General features: G+C 39.8%; 1 protein-coding gene across 3 annotated transcripts in view; it reads left to right on the forward strand.

Annotated features, from left to right (window-relative positions):
* The first annotated feature begins 248 nt into the window (after positions 1-248).
* Positions 249-21,349, forward strand: part of FRMPD4 (FERM and PDZ domain containing 4) — a 608,500-nt gene continuing 587,399 nt past the window's right edge. For 2 of the 3 annotated variants that reach the window (XM_073614850.1, XM_073614851.1), the window contains exon 1: positions 254-738. In XM_073614850.1, the coding sequence (XP_073470951.1) occupies positions 698-738 (41 nt within the window). In that variant the 5' untranslated portion in view covers positions 254-697. Of the gene's footprint in view, positions 739-21,349 lie in introns of all 3 variants that reach the window. The other variant, XM_073614854.1, reaches the window with a different exon arrangement.

Here is a 21,349-nt window from a genome sequence, read left to right on the forward strand (position 1 = left end):
TATTTTATGGAAGTAAACCTATTCTTGATTGCAGTGTCTATACCCCATTTTAGGGATATTTTGTTATGCTGTGACTGTGAATACAAAAGAACTGTTCTCTACCTGACTTACTGAGAGCAGGCGCCTAAACATTGTCCTTACACAACTAGGCAAAGCTGTATTTAGCAGTAAACTCTGAGGCTAGTCCAATGATGTCAGTGGTCTTGTAGAGCAGAAGGCAATAGTGTAAGCATTATGCAGAGGCAAGGGTGATTTACTGCATCTCTGAAGCTCTTCCATCCTCTCTGTGTGCTGCTTCACTGCATGCACTGGCTGCTCCTACCTCCTCCCCCTCTTGTTTCTCTTTCACTGCCTGGGATCAGCAGTCTTCAATGAAGAAAGCCCAGCAAAGATGCTTGCAAGAGCTACATGGACAGAATCTAAGCACTGTAAAACAGCATGTTTTAAACTAGAGATGCAGCAAGGTGATTGAATATTGGCCATTGTCAAATTGGCATTTCTCAGCAGTCATATTGGCTGGATGCAAGAGTAGAATCAATGGTCTTTCTGAGTGATTCATTCTCAAACTGCAGACCTAGGATGATACCGTGCTGCATTCTGATGTAGAAGAAATCCTATATTTGTTTTAGCGTGCGGAAACAGAAGGGATATTGCTTGAGTGAAGGAAGGGGAGAAAGAAGATAGCACACCTGCATGCATGGACGTGTTTGGCTTTGCTAAGATTGCTAAGCTATCCAGGTAAGTTTACCACTTTCACATTGTATAGATGGGAAGCATGTGTGACCAGTGCTCCTGTACCTCCTTAAAGAGCAAGAGGGGGAGGGGGCAAAAAGGAGGAAATTATCTGCAGACACATTACTGCTGCTACAACAGCCAAGGTCTTTGAATATAATTCATTGAAACTGTCACCTGTCCAGTGACCAAATGCTTGGTTGACCTCCTTTTTTGATTCAGATGACTCTTGTAATGCATTTGTGAAATGTACAGATTGTAGCTTAGTGCATGATGGTGGAATCTTAGATCTAATTCCATCACAAGTGCAAATCTTTAGGATGCCATTGCTTGTATAAATGTGCAGAAATGTCCAGAGATCAAAACTATACCACTGGTTGCTATCTGCTATCATTGTGCAATACAGATATTAATATATACACTCTGCTCCAGAAAAGTATTTATCTATCGATCTATCTTATATTTCTAAAGCACATCAAATATATGTATAGCAGGGATTCTTATTTATGTAAAAAATACAGAGGAATTACATTGCATAATCCTTGGTGAGGCCTTGATCAATATGGCATGCATTATCTGTGTCTAAAGTCTAAAGGTTATTCAACAGATGTGAACCCATATTTAATTTATGTTGCAATAAGTGACTATTGTAGATCCTGCTTATATGCCTATCACGTGCCAATATATAGAGGCACATCTTGAAAAAAAGTCATATTACTCTCTTTAGATGAAAACAGCTGATAAGATGAGCACAATATACTGGCTTGCCTATGCATCTGGCCTATTTCTTTTGTTTACCCTATTTGTTCAAAAGGATAATGAAACATCATTGCAATTTAAAACCACCGTATGATCTAAATTTTTTAGATGTGGGATTTATTTTTAAAGTCTAAACATTTTGAGAAGTTGTCTACTCAGCTCACTCTCCCTATTTATTATATATATATATGTGTGTGTGTGTGTGTGTGTGTGTGTGTGTGTGTGTGTGTGTGTGTGTGTGTGTGTGTGTGTGTGTGTGTGTGTGTGTTTGTGTGTGTGTGTGTGTGTGGGCTTTCCTATAAAATATATGACAGCCTTGTAAATACAAATTTTAAAGAAGTAAAATAATTATAAGATGTGGATTTGTGACAATGGTTCTCTTGCCTGACTGTCTAAAAATTAAATATATCTTAAAAAAAATCTGAAAAATCTACCATTCGCTCCAACTACTCTGTCACTGTGAAGCTTGCATGTGACAGGGGCAGCTTTATTGCTCTGATTGCAGCTTCCACACTCTGACCCCCAGGCCACGTACTATGACCATGATAACCACACTGAATCAAAACATATTAGGTTTCATTGGCTTAAAAGTAGAATTTGTCCAAAGGGTCAGAAAGTGGAAACTACTGTAGAAGGATTGCAGCTCCTTCCTCTACTTGTGAACTCCATTGTGACAAAGTCCTTATCATTTTTCAAAAATGTATAGTTAACTTTGTATTCTATCAGATGGTCTGTGTCACTATGAACTATGACATGAGATGCATGTGACCATAAAGATCTTCTGAATCATTGTATATTCCTAGCAATTACTATCATGTTTGTCAAAAACATCATGAGCAAAAGAATTGGCTGTCTGGTATCCTAAACACACAGGATTTTTTTATATCTATGGCAACAAGTGAATGTAGGTGGATCTCTACAAATGTAACAAGCGTCAGTGTAAACTAGACTTGGTTATATTCTGTGTTCTGTCTAATGCTGTTTTAAAATATATAACTTGGCATATTCTTGGTTTGTTTAGCAGACCTTTGTCTAATATTTGGAAGGGTTTCCCCTTTTCACAGGCACTGGGGTATCTAACAGCGGAGTGCTACAGTTAATATTTTAATTTGCAGTGCCGCCTGTTGACAAAACCTGGTATTGTCATATGACTATAGTGCATAAAGGTTCTCTGTGGATTTTACTGGTTTGACTCCTGTTCTTCAAACAATTTAACTGAAACTTTAATGTACTGTTATAGGCTGGAGAAGGATTGATGAGGTTCATAAAGCAGACGTGAAGAAGAAAATTTAAAAAATTGCCAGTGATCTGTTCTTTAAAATGCCAGTCTAGCCAAAATGGATAATTTGTGAATAAATGGAGCCTGGTGGGATAAGTGAGCCCCTGGCTTTTTTGTCTAGAATACTCCAAAAGTTAGATCCCCCTGCCATAGATTTCAGCTCTATTACACTTGCAAGTTTTACGTGTTCGTTTTTGTTTTGTTTCATCTCCAGTTGTATTCCACACAATATAAAACATCAAAAAGTGACAGTAGGACTTCCTTGGATTTTGTAAATTAAAATTAGACCTAGGAACATTTTTGGAGAAAAACAAAAAGTGACAGTAGGACTTCCTTATCAAGACTAGAGCAGATGTGCAGACCAAAAAGTGACAATAGGACTTAGCATTTGTAAATGAAAACTAGACCTAGTTACATTTTTGAAGCCAGACAAAAAGTGTCAGTATGACTTCCTTATCATGAATAGAGCAGGTGTACCGACCAAAAACCAATGCACAGAAATCTCACTAGAGTCCCCAAGAGATAAAAATAAGTGCACTGACCCGTTAATACTATTTCACATTTTATGTCTCCCTATTTTGTTTTACATGAAGCTTTTGTCAGAGATTAATGAGTTTTTGTAAATGAAGAATGGACCTATGAACACTTTTGAAGCCAGATTAAAGGGTCTTTATACAAAAACTGGCAAAATGAGTGATAGTTTTAGATTTGACTGTACTTCACCTGCTTTATTTAAAAACCTCACCTGGTTTTCCTCTGACAGTCTGACATTTAACATTGTAATAAGGAAGCTTGTAAAGTAAAGTAAACTTTTATTATTCAGAAAGTCAAAAAATAACCCTCGTTGTTGGTATTCTAAAGGAAATTGTACAAGTAGCCTGTAACATGGTGGCCAGCAGTAGGTTTACAGTCTTGGTTGTTGTCCTGTATGAATTTCAGCTGTACAGGCAAAATAAAACAATATTTCAAATAAAAGATCATATAGCCATTCAGGCTTGGGACAAAAAACAGGCCTGGGGACTTTAGACTGAGCAGCCAATTTTTTCAGGGATCCGCATTCCTGGGGATGATTGGTGACAGGATATTAGGTCCTCCTCACTATAATGTAAAGGGGCACTGTGCCTGTGATATAAAGGGGACGGCACTGTAAAGGGGCACTGTAATGATTACAGTACCCCTTTACAGCGCAGTGCCCTTTATATCACAGTACTCCTTTACATTACAGTGCCCCTAGCAATCACAGCCCCCCATCACAGTGACCCTTGCTGTCTTTCCTCCTCTTTTTCTCTTTACTCCCTGCCTCCCCTGCACAATCCTACCTTCGGCAGGGCAGAGGCAAGATTCAGCCTGTGTCTCCTCTCCATGGTCCACCAACGATGTCATCCTATCAGCAGAGTGGGGGTGGGGGAGGGAGCTGCAGATCTGGATCATATGAACAAGCAGGTGATTACCCATTTGTTAAAATAAAAAGACTCCCACTCTCTATGTAGATCTCCAGCTCCTCCCACCCTCTGCTCTGTGGATAGGATGCCATTGTTGGCGGGCGGGAGAGCTGGGAGAGGAGACACAGGCATGGCTGCATAGCGGGAGGTGAGCAGTGACCACGGTCTGTGTTAGCCCTGTCTGGATTGCGGTCACCACTTATCTCCCACTGTGCAGTCCAGTCTTCAACAGGCCGCTCTTGTTAGGACGTGCGGATCGGCTCCTCTGGCCACCGGGCATTTGCCCTATGATGAGTCTGGGCCTGCCATGATTATGAGAATCCTTTCTCCACCTTCTCTCCAATAAAAATCATACATGGTACTACTAAGTGCTTTACATTTTCACAAATCAGTTACAAAATGTTTTCATACATATTTTGAAAATGAGTGGAAGAATTGCCCAGAGCAACTGAGAATTACGCAGAATTGTCACCTTTTATATTCTACATAAAAAATTGGAAAATGTTAACCTTTTTAAAAAAAATAGGTTACACAACTACACTTGTGTGTGTACAGTTCAAACGGAGGGTGTTTTATCAGAAGTTTAATACTGTTGTGATAGATGTAATCTTTCTATGATGATTGTTTTGATCCATGTGCTTCTTTAAACACACCTTCCTATTAACAAAATATATGGCACACCAATAATTACATCTTGTGCTCCCAGGATTATTAACCACTCAAACAGCTTTCAACTGACTTTTTTTATAGGAAGCAATGGCTGACATCTGAAAATGCTAGTTCCCATGCTGTCATACTGTTCTTATAGCTTCAGCAGTCTTCGACACACTGACCTGGAATAAATATGCAGTGTACTTTTGAATTCGCTTTGACCTTGCTTGCTGCATGCTTTCTGCAGATCAGTTGGTCAAGGTAATGAAGCCACAGAAAGCCAGGCTACTTGTATTTTCAGGAGAACATTGATGGCAACCTCCATATTCTCTCCTCACAAGTTTCCTTAGATAAATGTTAAAATTGAACTAGGTGCTTTGTGTTAAAGTATCAATAGACACTAGATGGCACTCAGACATATCTAATGCTCTCTTCCTTCAATATTTAGCTCATAAACATGTATGCTGGTATTGCAGGAGTGTGCATGTCTATGTATAGTAGTTACAAGACATTGGCAAACAAATAATTTCTCCATTGACCAATTCAGCGCATCCGATTTTTCTTTTCCAGTTGTCAACTTATTTATCTGAAGTTAGCAGGACCAGAAGACAGTCATTTGACTTATAATATACTACTACTTCAGTTCATTATATACTGGATAACAATATTAACATGACGTATTTAGATTAAATCAGAATAAACACCAATTTGCCAATTTTTTATTGGCCTGAAGATTTGCACACAGGCCTTTCTGAAACAAGTGAATCACACAGTCCAGGAATCCAGACATGTCCTGCTCTGTATTATTCTCTGCATATTTGATCAATGCGCATGCATCTCTATTGAACAATAACGCTCAACAATCTACTCTGTCTGACTATCCTTTTCAATTTCTCATTTGATATTTCTAAAACTGATTGGACTACCTCCCCCTTCCTTGCACCTAAAAACAAAAATTTTAAACAACTTTGGAAGTTCTGAAACACTGAGCCTGCATTTTCTGACTACAGTATATTGTCATTTTATGTATATTATACTGTTACCTCGGTTCAGTATACTAGAAAATAATAATATAACTTGTGATGAATAAAGCAGGATAGAGAGCATGCTAAATTTTGATTGGCCTGGATGTTTGCACATAGATATACCTGATGCATGAGAATCCCTCAGGTTAGGAATATAGGCAAAAATGCCCTGATTTGTTTGTTGCAGTTTGGAAAAATGTGCACGCATATGTTTTTACACATAACAGTATTGCAGTGTGCCTATTCTGCTGGCCTGTGAATAGATTTGCTCATCATAATTGCTACCACTGAGAGATTTTCCTTACATATATAATATTGCTCTATTAAATAAGAATCTTTAATTTGTATGGACCATTCTTCAATTTCCTGTGCTCTGCTCTTGTAAAAAATACATAAATAATTAGAATAATGAATACAAGTTAAAGGTGCTCTAATTAAAGTGATGGACTGAAGCAATTCCAAAATTTCAAAACAACCCATATGATTAGATGTAAAAAAAAAAACAGCAGCTTTGCTGATGTTGTTTAGAAATGTGGAGAACAAAAGTGCTTCAGTTGCAGGATTTTCCTGATTTCTATGTGGATAATCTTCCTAAAGGATTTAGGTCTGATCACAACATCCATGAAGAAGTGTTTCCAATTCTAGTAGAGCGGTTAGTGCTGTTCTCTATTAACCCATCTTTTATAATCAACTTACCATGGGAACCAAATGTTATTGCTGTTAATACTACTTGCCAAAGAAACAATTTCTGATCAATATTTGTAATTCTTTTCCATGAATACATGACAAATTCCAAATTCTCAAATGTAGGGCAGCTTAAAGAGTCAAGATGTTGCACAAACTGCAGTCATCTATCACAACCAGATTTCATGAGTAGAGAGGATTTTGCACATTGCTCTTTGCATTGCTAAAAATCTGTGTCAAATGCTAGTATGGGGAAAATATTCAGAAAGAAGATATTATGCAGCTGCCTTTTATCATAGGGGTATTGATCATAAAAATTAAAGATAACCTGTCATAGAAGGTACACACTAGCCATCTTCTAAAAATGCTTGCAGTTGCAGTTATGTTGACACACACTGCATCCACCACTTCAGTACTTTCTTTGTCATTCACCTGGAACATCTACGTAGATCTTCCAATCTTCATACCTAGTCCAGGTCAGCGATTCAAGGTATCGGAGTCAGTTGGTCAGCCAGTCAACTAGTATTTTCAAAAAGAAGGGTCAGAACATTTTTACCTTAAGCTCACCACAATTTGACGGTACAATCTACTTGAGATCCTACCAACGGTTATTTAGTATAAGGGCCTGCCTGATTAGAAATGCATTGAATGGATCGTTTAGGTAGGTCTGAATATATTACATATTTGCAGGGTTGTTAAAGGATATTGTACACTCAGATTGTAACATGTATGAGCTTCAGGTTTAGGCTCTAATACTCTCTTAATCTACTAAAATAGTATTCTTTGTGTTCCTGTTGGAGAGTTACGCTCATTTCCTGTCAAAGTAAAGCATTGTGAGCAGGACTAGAAGTAAGGGTAAAACTTTCTAAAGGAGCTCAGTACAGCAGTAAAAACCTAGAAGAAGTTCTAATCCTTCCCAGTCTATTTAAATTAAAAAAAAAGTTTGGGCTGGACATACACTTTCACTTTTTTTGGATAGAAGTCAAGACTCCATGTATATACTGAGCCTCAGATCCAAAGGACTTCCACATGTTCAAATTGAAGTCTAGCACACATACTTGCAAATATCACAAGGCACCTGCACTCTTGTTACCTTAGTAACATTTAGGCCAAGACAGACTCACTTTAACCTTATTACCTGCTATTAATGACTGCCTTAATTCTAGAATGCTTTTGTTTTCTGTGCTAACAGCTGCTAATAGTAAATAAAGAGATTGACTTTGACTTTACATTTTCTAGGAATAATATCTGAAAGATTTTATAAAGAAAATACATATAATTGTGTTATAGTTATACAATGTTACATGTATTATATAATCATTCTTTTTATATTTGCATGGTACCCATCTTCTAGGCAGCCATACATATTAATATTAGCACTAAATTACCTGCAGGAGACTAACACAATGTAATACATTCCTGTGAACATTACTGACAGGCTTTAGTAATTTAAGCATCTGTCTTTATCAAAAAAATCTTTTAAAGTGGATCTATCTTTAAAATTCACATCCATTACCAAATATGAGTAAAGAAATCAATTTCTTGACTTGAATTATAAAAATGTTGGTTTAAAGTTGAGCTCCCTTGGGACCCAAAGCTTAGGCAGCCTTGATCACTCAGTGTTTGATTATCAGAGGACCCGTAGATATGTTAAGAGTTAATTTAAACCACATAATGCTGCCTGGTAGAGTTGCAATGAGATGGGATGGTCAATAAGGTACATCTGGGGTAATGGCTGCCATATAAAGATACAGTATACTGTTTAGTTGCAACTATAAAAATAGTTAAGGTTTTAATACATTGGTTGTTTTCATTTTCATTAGGCATGCAAAACTCAGATATAAACACTGGGACAAAATGAGGAGATCAGCTCTTCAAGTGGACCTAATTATGTCTACTGAGGCTGCATCTTCTTAATTACAGAAAACGATCATGGCACTTTGGAACTTACCATTATAGTAAAATTGCACCTTAAAACTTAAAACATTTTATGAAGTATTTAGCTGCAAAATTATGTAAGATATTGTAGCTTCTCTGGAGGACAGCTGGTAAGCATTTTTTATCCTTAAACCACTAAGGACCACTTGACATGACTGATTTAACACATCTTTAAGTATGTCTATAGCAGCCTTTTTAACCAATGATACCAGGAGTTCTGTGAGAGGTAGCAATAACTGGCATGACCTATTAAGGCGGATTGATTTTTCTCCCAATTATGCTTGAATAATTCTGGCAAGGCAAAGCCAACAGTATGGGCTTAGTACTGTTTCTTCTCCTATCTCTAGGTCAATTAATCACTAATACCAATGATCTTTTTAACTGTCTGTAAGGGGCATTCTTCTCCCTAACCACCAGTGTATGGAAGTCCTACTGTCTACCATTGTAAAGAAACACTCCTCCACTAACCACCAATGTATGAGAACACTTCTATCCCGAATATCGATGTAAAGAGAAAACTTCATTTCTTTCTTTTTTGACCACCAATGTAAGCTAGCATTGCGCTGAACCTACAATGCTGATTTCCCATGTAAGCATGCACTTTTCCAATTGACCACCAATGTAAGGAAGTGCCAACCCATTCTTATTTTACTAACCACCAATTGAAAAAAGACACCTCTCTACAGGAGGATGGAGTTAAAAAAATATGCTAGGCTGACCATCAACATAAAGGGAGACTCATCTACTATCCACCAATGTATTGAAGTACTTTTCAAATCAACCACCAATGTAAAGAGACCGACAATTTAAGATAGCATTGCACTGACAACTAATGCAAGGGTGAATCAAGGGTTAAAAAGTGGACAAAGGATGGTCTGTACCGATACATGGTCTGTTTTCAGGCCTGTCCATTGCTTGTACTAGAGACACAGCAAGCAGAAAAAAAATTGCACAACTATAACCGCAGCACTGCCCACCCACACTCAGTGTAATCTGGAGGCCCAGCTATAAGTTTGACAGCCGGATTTGGTACTGTGATTCACATCTGTAAGTTTCATCCATGCATTCATATAATATTATTTGGTCACAATTTGTTTTTAACTTGATCACCTGCTAAGTCACAGATGCACACTGTAGCAGCTTTGCACACATTTCTAGACCACACTAGACACACTGTAGCAGCATTGTACATATTTCTAAAGCACCACGTACTGGCACAAACTTACCCAACCCCCACAATAGGAAGAAAAGAAGTGAGGAAAATTGACAAGGCCAGCTGAGGAGCTTTGGGTTTATACCCATAATGTGGATTGCTATAAAAATAGGGTGTTTTCTTACACTAGGTCATTAACCCACCCTTATCTCTAGTCAACAGAAATTACTGGTACATATTTTTGTAAATAATTTTTTGGAAGCTATGCCTTAGGCTGGTCATACATGGCTTAATAAAAGAAAGCAAAGCTTCTTATTTTGAGCATTGCTTGAAAGTATAAGGCTACAAGTATTAAATGTGATAACAAATTTCTCAGATAGTTAAAGGTGCTTATTAGGAATGAGCCAAACTTCCCTTGGTTTGGTTTCAGCAGGGTTCAGTGAACTTCAAAAAAGTTTAAATGGCGAACCCGAACCCCATTTAAATCAATAACACCTGAATCTACCAAATAAAAAATGCAGGTTTTCTGGACTAATATGCAAGGGGGTGTCAAGAAATAGTATGGGAAAATGGCCTTGGTCCTGGGGAACACCAACGCAGAGAAATTCCAAGTGTCCGAATTCCAAGGGTTATTTGCTCATTTTGATATAGGGGAACAAAAAAGAAAGGTTTACTTACCTTCCTGCAGCTAGACTGGCATCCACAACTGCTTCTTCCTACACTCCAGTGGTCTAGGGTCCTGCCATCATCAAGATAACACTGAGGACAATCCATCATTTAAGCATGGGGGATAGCCATCTGCCAGGGGAGCAGAGTATCAGGCAAAACTATTGTTTTTCAGTTCCCTTAAAGTGAAATATTAAAAATGCCCTTTAAGTAACATTTCTTGGGGTTACCCAAAATCCCATTCCTGTCTATCAAGGGGAACATCTCTGTGATGTACAGAAAGCTCTGCAGAAGCACTGGCATTTACAAATGGATAAGTGTTTAAGATTGCTGAAAAATTACATGTGATTGACAGCTTCTTAAAAAAAAACAACACCCATCCAAGCATCTGCATTATAGTCACTTTTGCTGTATCATATTCTACAGCAAGAATGATAAAAATTTGCATAGAGTCCCCTGCGAAATGCACACAAGACTCCTAAGGGTTGATTTACTAAAACTCGAGAGTGCAAAATCTGATGCAGCTCTGCATAGAAACCAATCAGCATCCATATTTTTTTTGTCAAAGCGTAATTGAATAAGCAGAAGTTAGAAGCTGATTGGCTACCATGCACAGCTGCACCAGATTTTGCACTTTAGTAAATCAACCCCAAAGAGTCTAATATGGATTTTCAAGGGGGTGCCTCATGCCAAAAACATGCTTCAGGCCCTTCTGGAAATCCATACTGGACACTTTAGGTCTCAAAAGCCATCAGCCCATGCAAGCAGTGGGCTAACTCTTGGAAAGTTCTACAAATATCAACATGCCTTGATGGGTAGATGCCAGTCTTGAGGGGTGGGCATTCCTAGGCAGGCCACATTAGTTGAAGAATGATAGGGGCAGACCAGAAACAGTGAGGCTTGAGGAGAAAAGGGTTAGATTATGCTTAATCTCCTCCAGCCAGCCAGTTTTTTTGACTGGCTGCAGCTTTTAATGTACAATGTGAAAAGCTCACAGTATGCAGTGAAATAGGAGTAGGTGATTTTAGTACAGGATAGGAGCCTAAACAACCATGCAAGTAAGGAATTCAGCATTTAACATTTGCAATGCTTAACTTCTAAAATGTGTTTTACTGTGGTGTGCTTGCTAAATACCTCTACTACTGCATCAAAATGATGTCAATAATGATAGATGATGGCTCATATGTTCAATAATTTTCAAAGGTGCTGAAAGTTTGCTTCTATTTCCTTCTGAGCGTAACCTCTTCACTATAGAGGTTGTTATTTGTACATTTGAGACTGAGAATGTGTAAGTGCAGTTGAAACATTTTTGGATGAATGTTCTGTGATTGTGTGGTGAATGTTCATAAATAGTGCACAATGTAGAAGGTTCTGATTTAGCACACTGTCTAAATTATTATCTATTAATCTATTAATGATTACATCTCTTATGTTTTTTATTATGCAATATTTTCATCCTCTGTGTAGAAAATGTTGTTCACAAAAGGATTTTCCTTGCTATATCAATGAACATATAGCATGCAGTAAATTGGTTACTATGAAACCTTATATAAAGATTATTTCACAAAAATGATTGCATAGGTTTTGCTCCTAAAAGTATCATTAGCTTGGCTGGCATTAACAGTGAGTTTTGGGATTTGTCTATTGAGCAGAACAGAAAGGCAGACATTTGAAGATCTATCAAAATACAGAGGCTGTAGATTGTTGAAGGATATCTAAACCCAAGAAAAGTAATTTATTGCAGCTTCCTAGTTCCTCTTCTGGTGTCCTCATTAGTTTTCATTATTGAGGTTAAGAACATATTTAGAAAATACAGAGAATACCCATTGATATTGCCAGAAATATGGTGGGAGGGGAAATTCATTAAAGCATTTGGAGACTTTTGTAGTGGTATGGTGTCCTGTGCCAAGTTCATGAAAGCCTTGTAACAGTTTTCGGAAACGATTCGGACATGTATGACAGATTCATGTTGTTAATATGCATCACTATTACACTGTGTTGGTATGGCTGCAATACATTCAAAAAGAATTACCTCCAGTTCGTAGATAACAAAACTGGAGCTAATTAAGACCAACTCAAAGTTGGCATACAGACAGGGCAGAGTTATCTGGGAGGGAAAGGTGTTTTGCTGTTCACACAGAATTAAACCCATTGATTTACATGTTTCCCAAAACAGTTAGTCAAGGAATGCTGTGAATAATAACTGTCACAGCCAACCCAACCGTCAATCCATTAAATAACTTTTGTCATAATGGATGACATGTGCAGCACCATGGCAAATGCAGATCAAACAGAGGCTAAGGTAGCAGCTTCCTTAGCTGTAAAGCATATGAAGGTTATGTTCTGCTTTTACTTTTATTTTATTTAAAAAAAAAATTTTTACAATAAACTTTATTGGACTTTCTTGTGAAAAAACAGTACCAAGGATAATGTAGCAAATTAACATATGCATAACACTATCATGGAGCAGACTACATGTCAAAGGTGGTAATTGCTGAGGAAGGATGGAGAGGAAAGGAAATGGGTAGGAAGGAGGGGGATGAACCCAAGCTTTATTTTGCATAAACTGAGCTATCATAGAGCTTGGGTAGATCAGGAAAACATACAATGATAACCCATAGTGTAGGCAGATATCTACCAACATGTACAGGTGGGAAGAAAAAAAAACATGTGACCATAGAACAAAATGACCAGTAATGTGATAGTTAAGGCAATATGAGAGCAGAATAGCAGGTGGGTCGGTGAGTTAGTGGTGTCAGACTCGAGGAGATATGATGTGGGACTTGAGCTGGGGCTGATAACACTCTATTAACAAATAAGTCCCATTTGCAGTGGATGCTAGGCAACTGGCGGTGATGCGACAGGATCAGGTCCAACGTTTCCTTATTTAGGAGTAGGTAAGATTAACCATCCCTGATGGTTGGAGGAGAGGAGGATGTCCACTGTTTGAGGATGGCCCTTCTGGCAGCCATGTAGCAGGTGGATAACCATTCCTTGTTTTGCTGGATAGCTTTAATCTGTGGTTTTGATGTACTGGGGGGGGGGGGGAAAGGAGCCTCCAGATATCCAAACAACAGGGAATAGAGGTCTTTGCAAAGTTGAAGGCTTGTCACTGATGCAACAAAAAGTTCAACTTGGTCCCAGAAGCATGAAACACGTGGACAGGACCAGAACCTGTGCAGTAGGGAAGGCCTGTGATCCCCACATAGTGAGCAGTTTTGGTGATCTGGTAGATTTTTAGAAGTTAGGTAGAGGATATAAGCCCCGTGCATAATTTTAAATTGTTGTTCTCTCCAGAACTCATTCTTGATGAAAACACAAGTAGAATTACAACCGGCCATTATTCATGTCAATGCTTCAGGAGAGTGTAAGTCCCTTAACGTTTGGGGAGGTATAGTTTTTGGAGGGTTACCTGAGGTCTGTGGCCTCACCATAGAAACTTGGTTAAGGCTTTTTGGAGTTGTTGGATATCTTTGTGACGTAAAAGCATGGGAATGGTTTGGAGGGGTTAGGGGTAAGAGTTTTGGGAAGCTGACCATTTTAAATAGGTGAGACCTACCAAAGAAAAAGAGGGGGAGGTCTGCCCAATTGTCCAACTCCGCTACTATTTTGGATATAACAGAGGGGTAATTTAGATGGTAGAGGGCTCCTTGCCTATTTTTATCCCCAAGTACGTGATATGGTGCTTGGCAATTGAAAATATAGAGCCGGCTGCCCAGGTGGGGAGATGCCCATGTTGCAGGGGTAGAATTTCACTTTTGGAAAAATGTATCCTCAATCCTGAGCATGCCCAGAAATGTGTGAAAATGTCTTGGATAAGGAGCATACAGTATCTGCCTAAGGGTTGGAAGTGAAAATAAGAATGTTGTCTGCGAATAAAGCAGTGTGTAGCTCCTGAGTGCCCACGTTGACCCCGTGAAGCTCTGAGCAGAAAAGAAGGTATCGGGAATGGGGTTCCAGTGCAAGGTTGAATAGCAAAGGTGAGAGGGGAGACACTTGCCATGTGCCTTTGTAAAGTCTGATACTATTGGAGAAGTGACTAACCACAATGACTTTGGCAGATGGGGCAGAGAACATGGTGGAAATAAGGTGTAGAAAAGGGCCTAGGAGACCGAATCTCAAGAAGACCAGCCGTAGCCAGTGAAAGCTTACATTGTCTAAAACCTTTTCGGCATCTAATGTGATAACGGCAAAGTCACTGGAAGGGCTGGCCCTCGCAGATTACAAATCTGCAAGAACCTTTCTAATGTTAGAAGTGCCAGAATGTCCTTGGGTAAAACTGGCCTGTGAAGGGTGGATAAGCGAGGGCATGATAAGTGCTAGCCTATTAGCCATTATTTTGGATAGAAGCTTGGAGTCTAGATTCAGTAAAGATATTGGGCGGTAGGAGCCCGGTTCAGAGGAGTCCTTTCCCTTTTTTGGAATCAGCTTAATATGAGCTTGATAGCCTGATAGAAGGTAAGGGCTCCCTTTGAGGATTTTTTAATAAACCGTGACAAGGGTGGGGGATTGTATCCGATGCAAGCCTATAAAAGTCTGCCGTGTACCCATGGGGCTTTCCCTGCTGATAGAGAGGCAAGTGCCCCAGTAACATCTTCGGGTGAGATTGGAGCATTGAATTAGGCCAAAAGTGTTTCATCTATTATTGGGAGGGGGACTTTGTCTAGGAAAGACGTTGCCAAGGTCTCATCAATGGGGTCAGGGCAGTATAGTCTTTCGTAGGATTTTTCAAAGATGAGGTTGATGTCCTTGGGGGAAGGGGCAAGTTTACCCGAATTGACTTTTAGAGGGATTATATGAATAGGGGTGTGGTTCCCCTTGCATAAACATGCTAAAAGTTTCCCTGCTTTATTGCCAAACTTATGCTATTGCAGGTCTAGGAGACATTTGTATATCCTCTCCTGAGCTTCTGCCCATGAGTCAAATAAGTCAAATTGGTGTTTGGCGGTACGCCAAGCCTCCCTGTACTCTGGAGAGTTGTGCTGCGCTAATCGTGTTTGGGCAATGCATAAAGCCTCACTGGCTGCACTATATTCCTTGGTGATATTTTTTTGTAGCTGGTGGCAAATTATATCATTCTGCCTCGCAGCACCACTTTCCCAGCTTCCCAGAATAGGTTGGGGTTGTCTCTATGCTCTGAATTAGTAACTGTGTAGTCTGCCCATGTTTCGCAAATGATCTGTTGAAGATCTCGGTTGTAAGTCAAATAGGATGGGAAATGCTAAGTTTTGGCTTCATTCAAGGTGATGAAACCAGTCAGGTCCACCAAAATCAGGGCATGGTCAGAGATCCCAATGTAATGAATGTGGGATTCGGTGATGTGTTTGAGTAGAATAGAGTTAGAGAAAGTGTAATCTATCTTAGATAGTGTGTTGTGTGGGGGGGGGGTGTATTCCCTTCCCCCCAGATTGCACAATCTCCATGGGTCCACTAAGCGGAGGCCATCCGTAAAGTGATGTAGAGGTGTAGGGAACTGTGAGGGAGAGACCCCAGAGGAGCGGGTACCTAGGGATTTATCTTTCTGAGGGGAGAGCACTGAGTTAAAGTCCCCACCTACTAATAGGGGGGAGGTGGATGAATGGAGCTAGTTTGGATATTCATTTTTGGAAGAACTGTTTAGAAGGGGCATAAATGTTAGATAAAACCCCTTCCTGGGCAGAAGTTTAGCTATGAGAATGTGGCCCTCATCATCCCCTCCCACAGAGAGAGCCTCACAGGGCAGGTTCTTGTGAATAAGAAGGAGAACCCCTGCTTTACCTCTGACCGCCGACGATCCAAAAACTTGTCCCACCCAAAGTTTTCGCATACGGCTGAAGTCTTCCGCCGACAGGTGTGTCTCCTGAAGTATTGCTATATCTGCCTTAAGGAGGTGGCGAAAAATCACCATACGCTTATGAGGTGAACGTAGCCCTTTGAAATTCCAAGAGACCACGTTCATGTTGGGGCAGTTGGACGAGAGGGTCTATTACATAGATTTAGAACCACTGTAAGAGAAAGGAGGAGCTGTCCTTGTGACACCACTAATATACTTCCTAAATACTTAGGACATGTTAGGGGAGGCTTGCAACTTTGAAAGAGGGGTTCAGAGAGGAAGTCGACCCAACATGGGTCTAAAAATACAAATAAGAAATGGCATACAATGTGAAGTCTGGAATTTGCTTTTTTCCACATGCTAAACATTAACCACCGAACAGCGCTACCGGGGGAACTAAAGCACTCGCCTGCAGACTTTGATGCGATCCATAGCCCAAGGGGGAACCCCATGAGAATGATACACTGGGGCTTAGCGTGTGGCCTCAAGCCAGGTCTGGAAAGGGCAAGGCGTCTATTAAACAGTAAGGTTGTGCATACGTGGACAAACAGAACCTGTAGACAGGCAGAAAAACAAAAAGTGTTAGCAACAAATTGAACAACAAAAAAGCTAGCTTAGTAAATAAACCTGAGAGAATGGACTACTCAGGAATGGATGGGGAACTAGGACGAGTGTGTCAGAGTCCAGAGTCAGTGTGAATTGTTTCGACCGGAGGAGTTGGAGAGTCTGAGTTTCTTTGCAGGGTCCTTCCTTGGGCTTCGCTGATCCCTTGGTTCTGCAAATCGTTGTAGGGCCGACGAGGAGGAAGAGTCCATGGGAATATATAGATCTGCCTGAAAGTACTGCTTAGCTTCTTCTGGGTGGGAAAAAGATTTAGGGTTACCGGAAGGATCGGTGAAACGAAGTATCGCCGGGTACGCTAATGTGAATTTGACCCCTTTCTGGTAGAGCGCGGTGCAGATCGGTTGGAAAGCTTTGTGCCTGCGTGAAACTTCTTTGGAGTAATCTGCAAACATAAGTAGCTTGTGGCCATCCAGCTGCAAGGATTTGGAGTTCCGGAAGGATCTCAGGATATTGACTCTGTCAGAATAGTCAAGGTAGCAGGCTATAATGGGACGTGGAGTGCGTCTTTCATTTCAGGGGCCTCCCAGACGGTGAGCCCTTTCCACTATGCAGGGAGTTGATATCCCCAGAGCACCTGGGATGCATACCGCGCAGATTTCCTGAAGGGAGTCAGAGTTGAAGGACTCAGGGAGACCAATGATTCTCCTGTTGTTGCGACAAGATCGTTTTTCGAGATCGTCCAGTTTGTCCAAGATGAACTGCTGTGTGTGTCTTAAGTGTTACTCAGTTGTATGTAAGCTTTGAATTCCATCCTCCAGATCTGACATGCAGTGTTCCAGTTCAGACAGGCGCTTGGCATGATCTCCCAGCTCTTTCCTGAGCTGTGTGATGCCCACAGCTATAGCCCTCTCTACTGCCGCAGTGATGGCGGGAAAGAGGAGGGCTGCTACTGCCTGAGCCAGACCACTGTACTGGTCTTCATGGAGAATGGGAGCTGTGACTGCTGACTGTGCTGGATCCGTGGTGTCAGACATCTCCACAGCATCTGCCATATTGGCTGCATGTGAGGCAGACTGAGGAAGCTCCAAGCTGATAGCTGCAGCCGTGCCGAAGGTGCCGTGTACCACGTACTGGTCCATCACGGCTAAGCCCGGGGGTGTCACAGAGAAGGGGGGGCCCAATCATTGTCCGCCGGCTATGCAGGGCTGTTTTTTATGCAGAATTCTCCCAGAGCCACCGTTCCAAGCTCCTCTGCATGTGGCGCTGGAACCGGAACTACTTTTATTTTTTGATTTTCATTGGTTGCTAGGATGCAGACAACCAGTGTTCTAGCAACCAGAGATTGTTGAAACATATCTAAACCCAAGAAATATAATTTATTACACTTTTCTAGTTCCTGTTCTGGTGTCATCATTAGTTTTCATGTGAGGCTAAGAACAATTTAGATGACTGTGGAGCCTGATGGAGAACTCTAAGAAACTAGAGGTCTGCCTGTCTTGTGATTGACAGTGGGCTGCTATGGAATCCACCCACCGCCTTTTCCATCAGGCTCTGCCTACTTGCCCTCCTTGCTGTTGTGGTTGTCTGTGTGATGGACACAGTGGCTGGGAGGTTACTAATGCTGAGCCTGTAGTTTTATCAGGTGAAGCGTTACTGTGCTATACTGAGAACAAAGTGTATGGTGCTTGTGGGTGACAATGAAAGAGCTGAAACAGGAGAATAAGTTCATCCCTCTGCTCTCTTCACCTGTAAGCATATTCCTTATGAGCATTCCTTACTGACTCTTACTACTGCCTTTCATTCTTCCAATCTAAAAACTGCTGTTCAGGCAATTACAAGAGCTTGACACAAAGTTGAATTCAGTGGCTAACATCAGTTACATAAAAAAATATATATATTATAAATATATATGTTTTAAATAATGCAAAGTTCTGTTTGGAGTTTGGGTTTAACAGCTATATGGGGTTAATATATATATAATATATATAATTGTATCATCCAGTATATTCATTTTTTTAACTCTCACCTGCCTTTATTTTTTTTCTCCCCCACAATTACATGAAGAGCAAGCTGCTTAGCAAAAGTGGCAGCGACAGGGGTTTGAACAATCTATGAATAATAGATTTAAACCATGTGGATAAAAAGTAAACACCCCTGTCCTGCAGCTTGGTCTGCATGTAAATGGAGAATAATATAAATACATGCAAATAAAATAAAAAGCATTTCATATACTGAATACTTTCAGCACAATAAATAATGAGACTACAATATGTTTCACAATGGTTGTCCTGTAAACAAGCTTATCTGTGTGTGTAAATGTATGGAAAGCCTTGTTATTTGTATAGTTTTATATTATTCATATTTGTGGCAGCAAATTTTGGTCCTCTTTTCTCACTGCTTATTGAAAACAGATTCTCTGCAATAAAGATTGGTAGACATAGACCTTGTGATCTATCCTGCCTACGCTAGGAGTTAAGGAACAGCAGCTTTTTATTCATGTAAAAAAATATATTGTTTTCTTAATTAAGGAATTTATGTGATTTGTTCTTGCTGACAGTGATTAATGTGAGGTGTTAATATTAATGTGCTTTACTGTAATTGCAACTGTGTCATTCGCACATTTCAATCCTCAGTTGTGAAGCAAGCTGTAAGGAAATTTGCACTAAAGCCAACCATACATGGATTGAAATCCAGCCAGTTCAGCAGGGACCTGCCGAATTTCGATCCATGTATGAGCTAACTGGTTGTACACAAGTCGATCCAGCCTGTCAGGGTTTTTTACCAATGATCAGTGCACCTGGCTATAGCTGGCAACTTTGATCATCGTATTTTGCTGTTGGGAAGACTCCTCTCCGGCAAAATACAAAATCGCAGTGGGATTCCCCCATTCACACATTTGGATAATTTTTTTTTTCGTTCAACCCGCTGGTTTGAACAAAAAATATTAATGTATGGCCAGCCTAACACTGACACGTATCTTATGTACAGCATGTAAAGCATGGACCTGGAACAGTCACCTGCAGTGAATATTTGGTAAATTTCCGATTCACTGCTTTATAAATATGCCCCTATGCATAATATTTTTAAAAGTATAATTACGTAATTACAATTACTAAATCTCATATAAGCTTTAAGAAGTTAACATTATTTCAAATGTTTTCAGTTTTATAAATCTACAACTTCAAAGTTGCCAACATTTCAAAATGTTTTTTTCAGGGAAACCTTTTTTTGTGTCCAGCAAGCCATTGTAGGCAAAGAATGTACTTTTAATTAGGGGTGATGCTTTATTTAAAATTGGAGTGGTTCTGCAGAAGGCATATCATTAACCTACTGTACAATTTATTTAAAAATGATATATACTATACACAGGAAAAAGTATCATAATAAGGACAAAAACATAAGAGGGTGTTGTTCATTTGTTCATTAGCTCATTAGGTATACAGTGGATATAAAAAGTCTACACACCCCTGTTAAAATGTCAGGTTCCCGTGATGTAAAAAATGAGGCAAAGATAAATAGTTTCCAAACTTTTTCCACCTTTAATGTGACCTATAAACTGTACAACTCAATTGAAAAACTGAAATCTTAAAAATAAAGTAAAAATAGAAAAATAAAATAATGTGGTTGCATATGTGTGCACATCCTCTTATAACTAAGGATGTAGTTGTGTTTAGAATTAAGCAATCACATTCAAACTCATGTTAAATAGGAGTCAGTACACACCTGCCTTCATTTAATGTGCCTCTGATTAACCCCAAATAAAGTTCAGCTGTTCTAGTAGGTCTTTCCTGACATTTTCTTAGTCACATCCTACAGCAAGAGCCATGGTCCGCAGAGAGCTTCCAAAGCATCAGAGGGATCTCATTGATAAAAGGTATCAGTCAGGAGAAGGGTACAAAATAATTTCCAAGGTATTAGATATACCATGGAACACAGTGAAGACAGTCATCATCAAGTGGAGAAAATATGGCACAACAGTTGCATTCCCAAGAACTGGACGTCCCTCCAAAATTGATGAAAAGACAAGAAGAAAGCTGGTCAGGGAGGCTGCCAAGAGGCCTAAAGCAACATTAATATCTGGCAAGTATTGGCTGTGTTGTACATGTGACAACAATCTCCCATATTCTTCATATGTCTGGGCTATGGGGTAGAGTTGCAAGATGGAAGCCTTTTCTTATGAAGGAAAACATCCAAGCCCAGCTAAATTTTGCAAAATCACATCTGAAGTCTCCCAAAAGCATGCGGAAAAATGTGGTATGGTCTGATAAACCAAGGTTGAACTTTTTAGCCATAATTCCAAAAGATATGTTTTTGCAAAAACAACACTGCACATCACCAAAAGTAAACCATACCCACCGTGAAGCATGGTGGTGGCAGCATCATGCTTTGGGGCTGCTTTCCTTCAGCTGGAACAGGGGCCTTAGTCAAGGTAGAGGGAATTATGAACAGTTCCAAATACCAGTCAATATTGGCACAAAACCTTCAGGCTTTTGTTAGAAAGCTGAACATGAAGAGGAACTTCAACTTTCAGCATGACAACGACCCAAAGCATACATCCAAATCAACAAAGGAATGTCTTCACCAGAAGAATATTCAAGTTTTGGAATGAACCAGCCACAGCCCAGGCCTGAATCTGATTGAAAA

The sequence above is a fragment of the Aquarana catesbeiana genome, linkage group LG02 (assembly GCF_042186555.1).
Source record: "Aquarana catesbeiana isolate 2022-GZ linkage group LG02, ASM4218655v1, whole genome shotgun sequence".
NCBI lineage: Eukaryota > Metazoa > Chordata > Amphibia > Anura > Ranidae > Aquarana > Aquarana catesbeiana.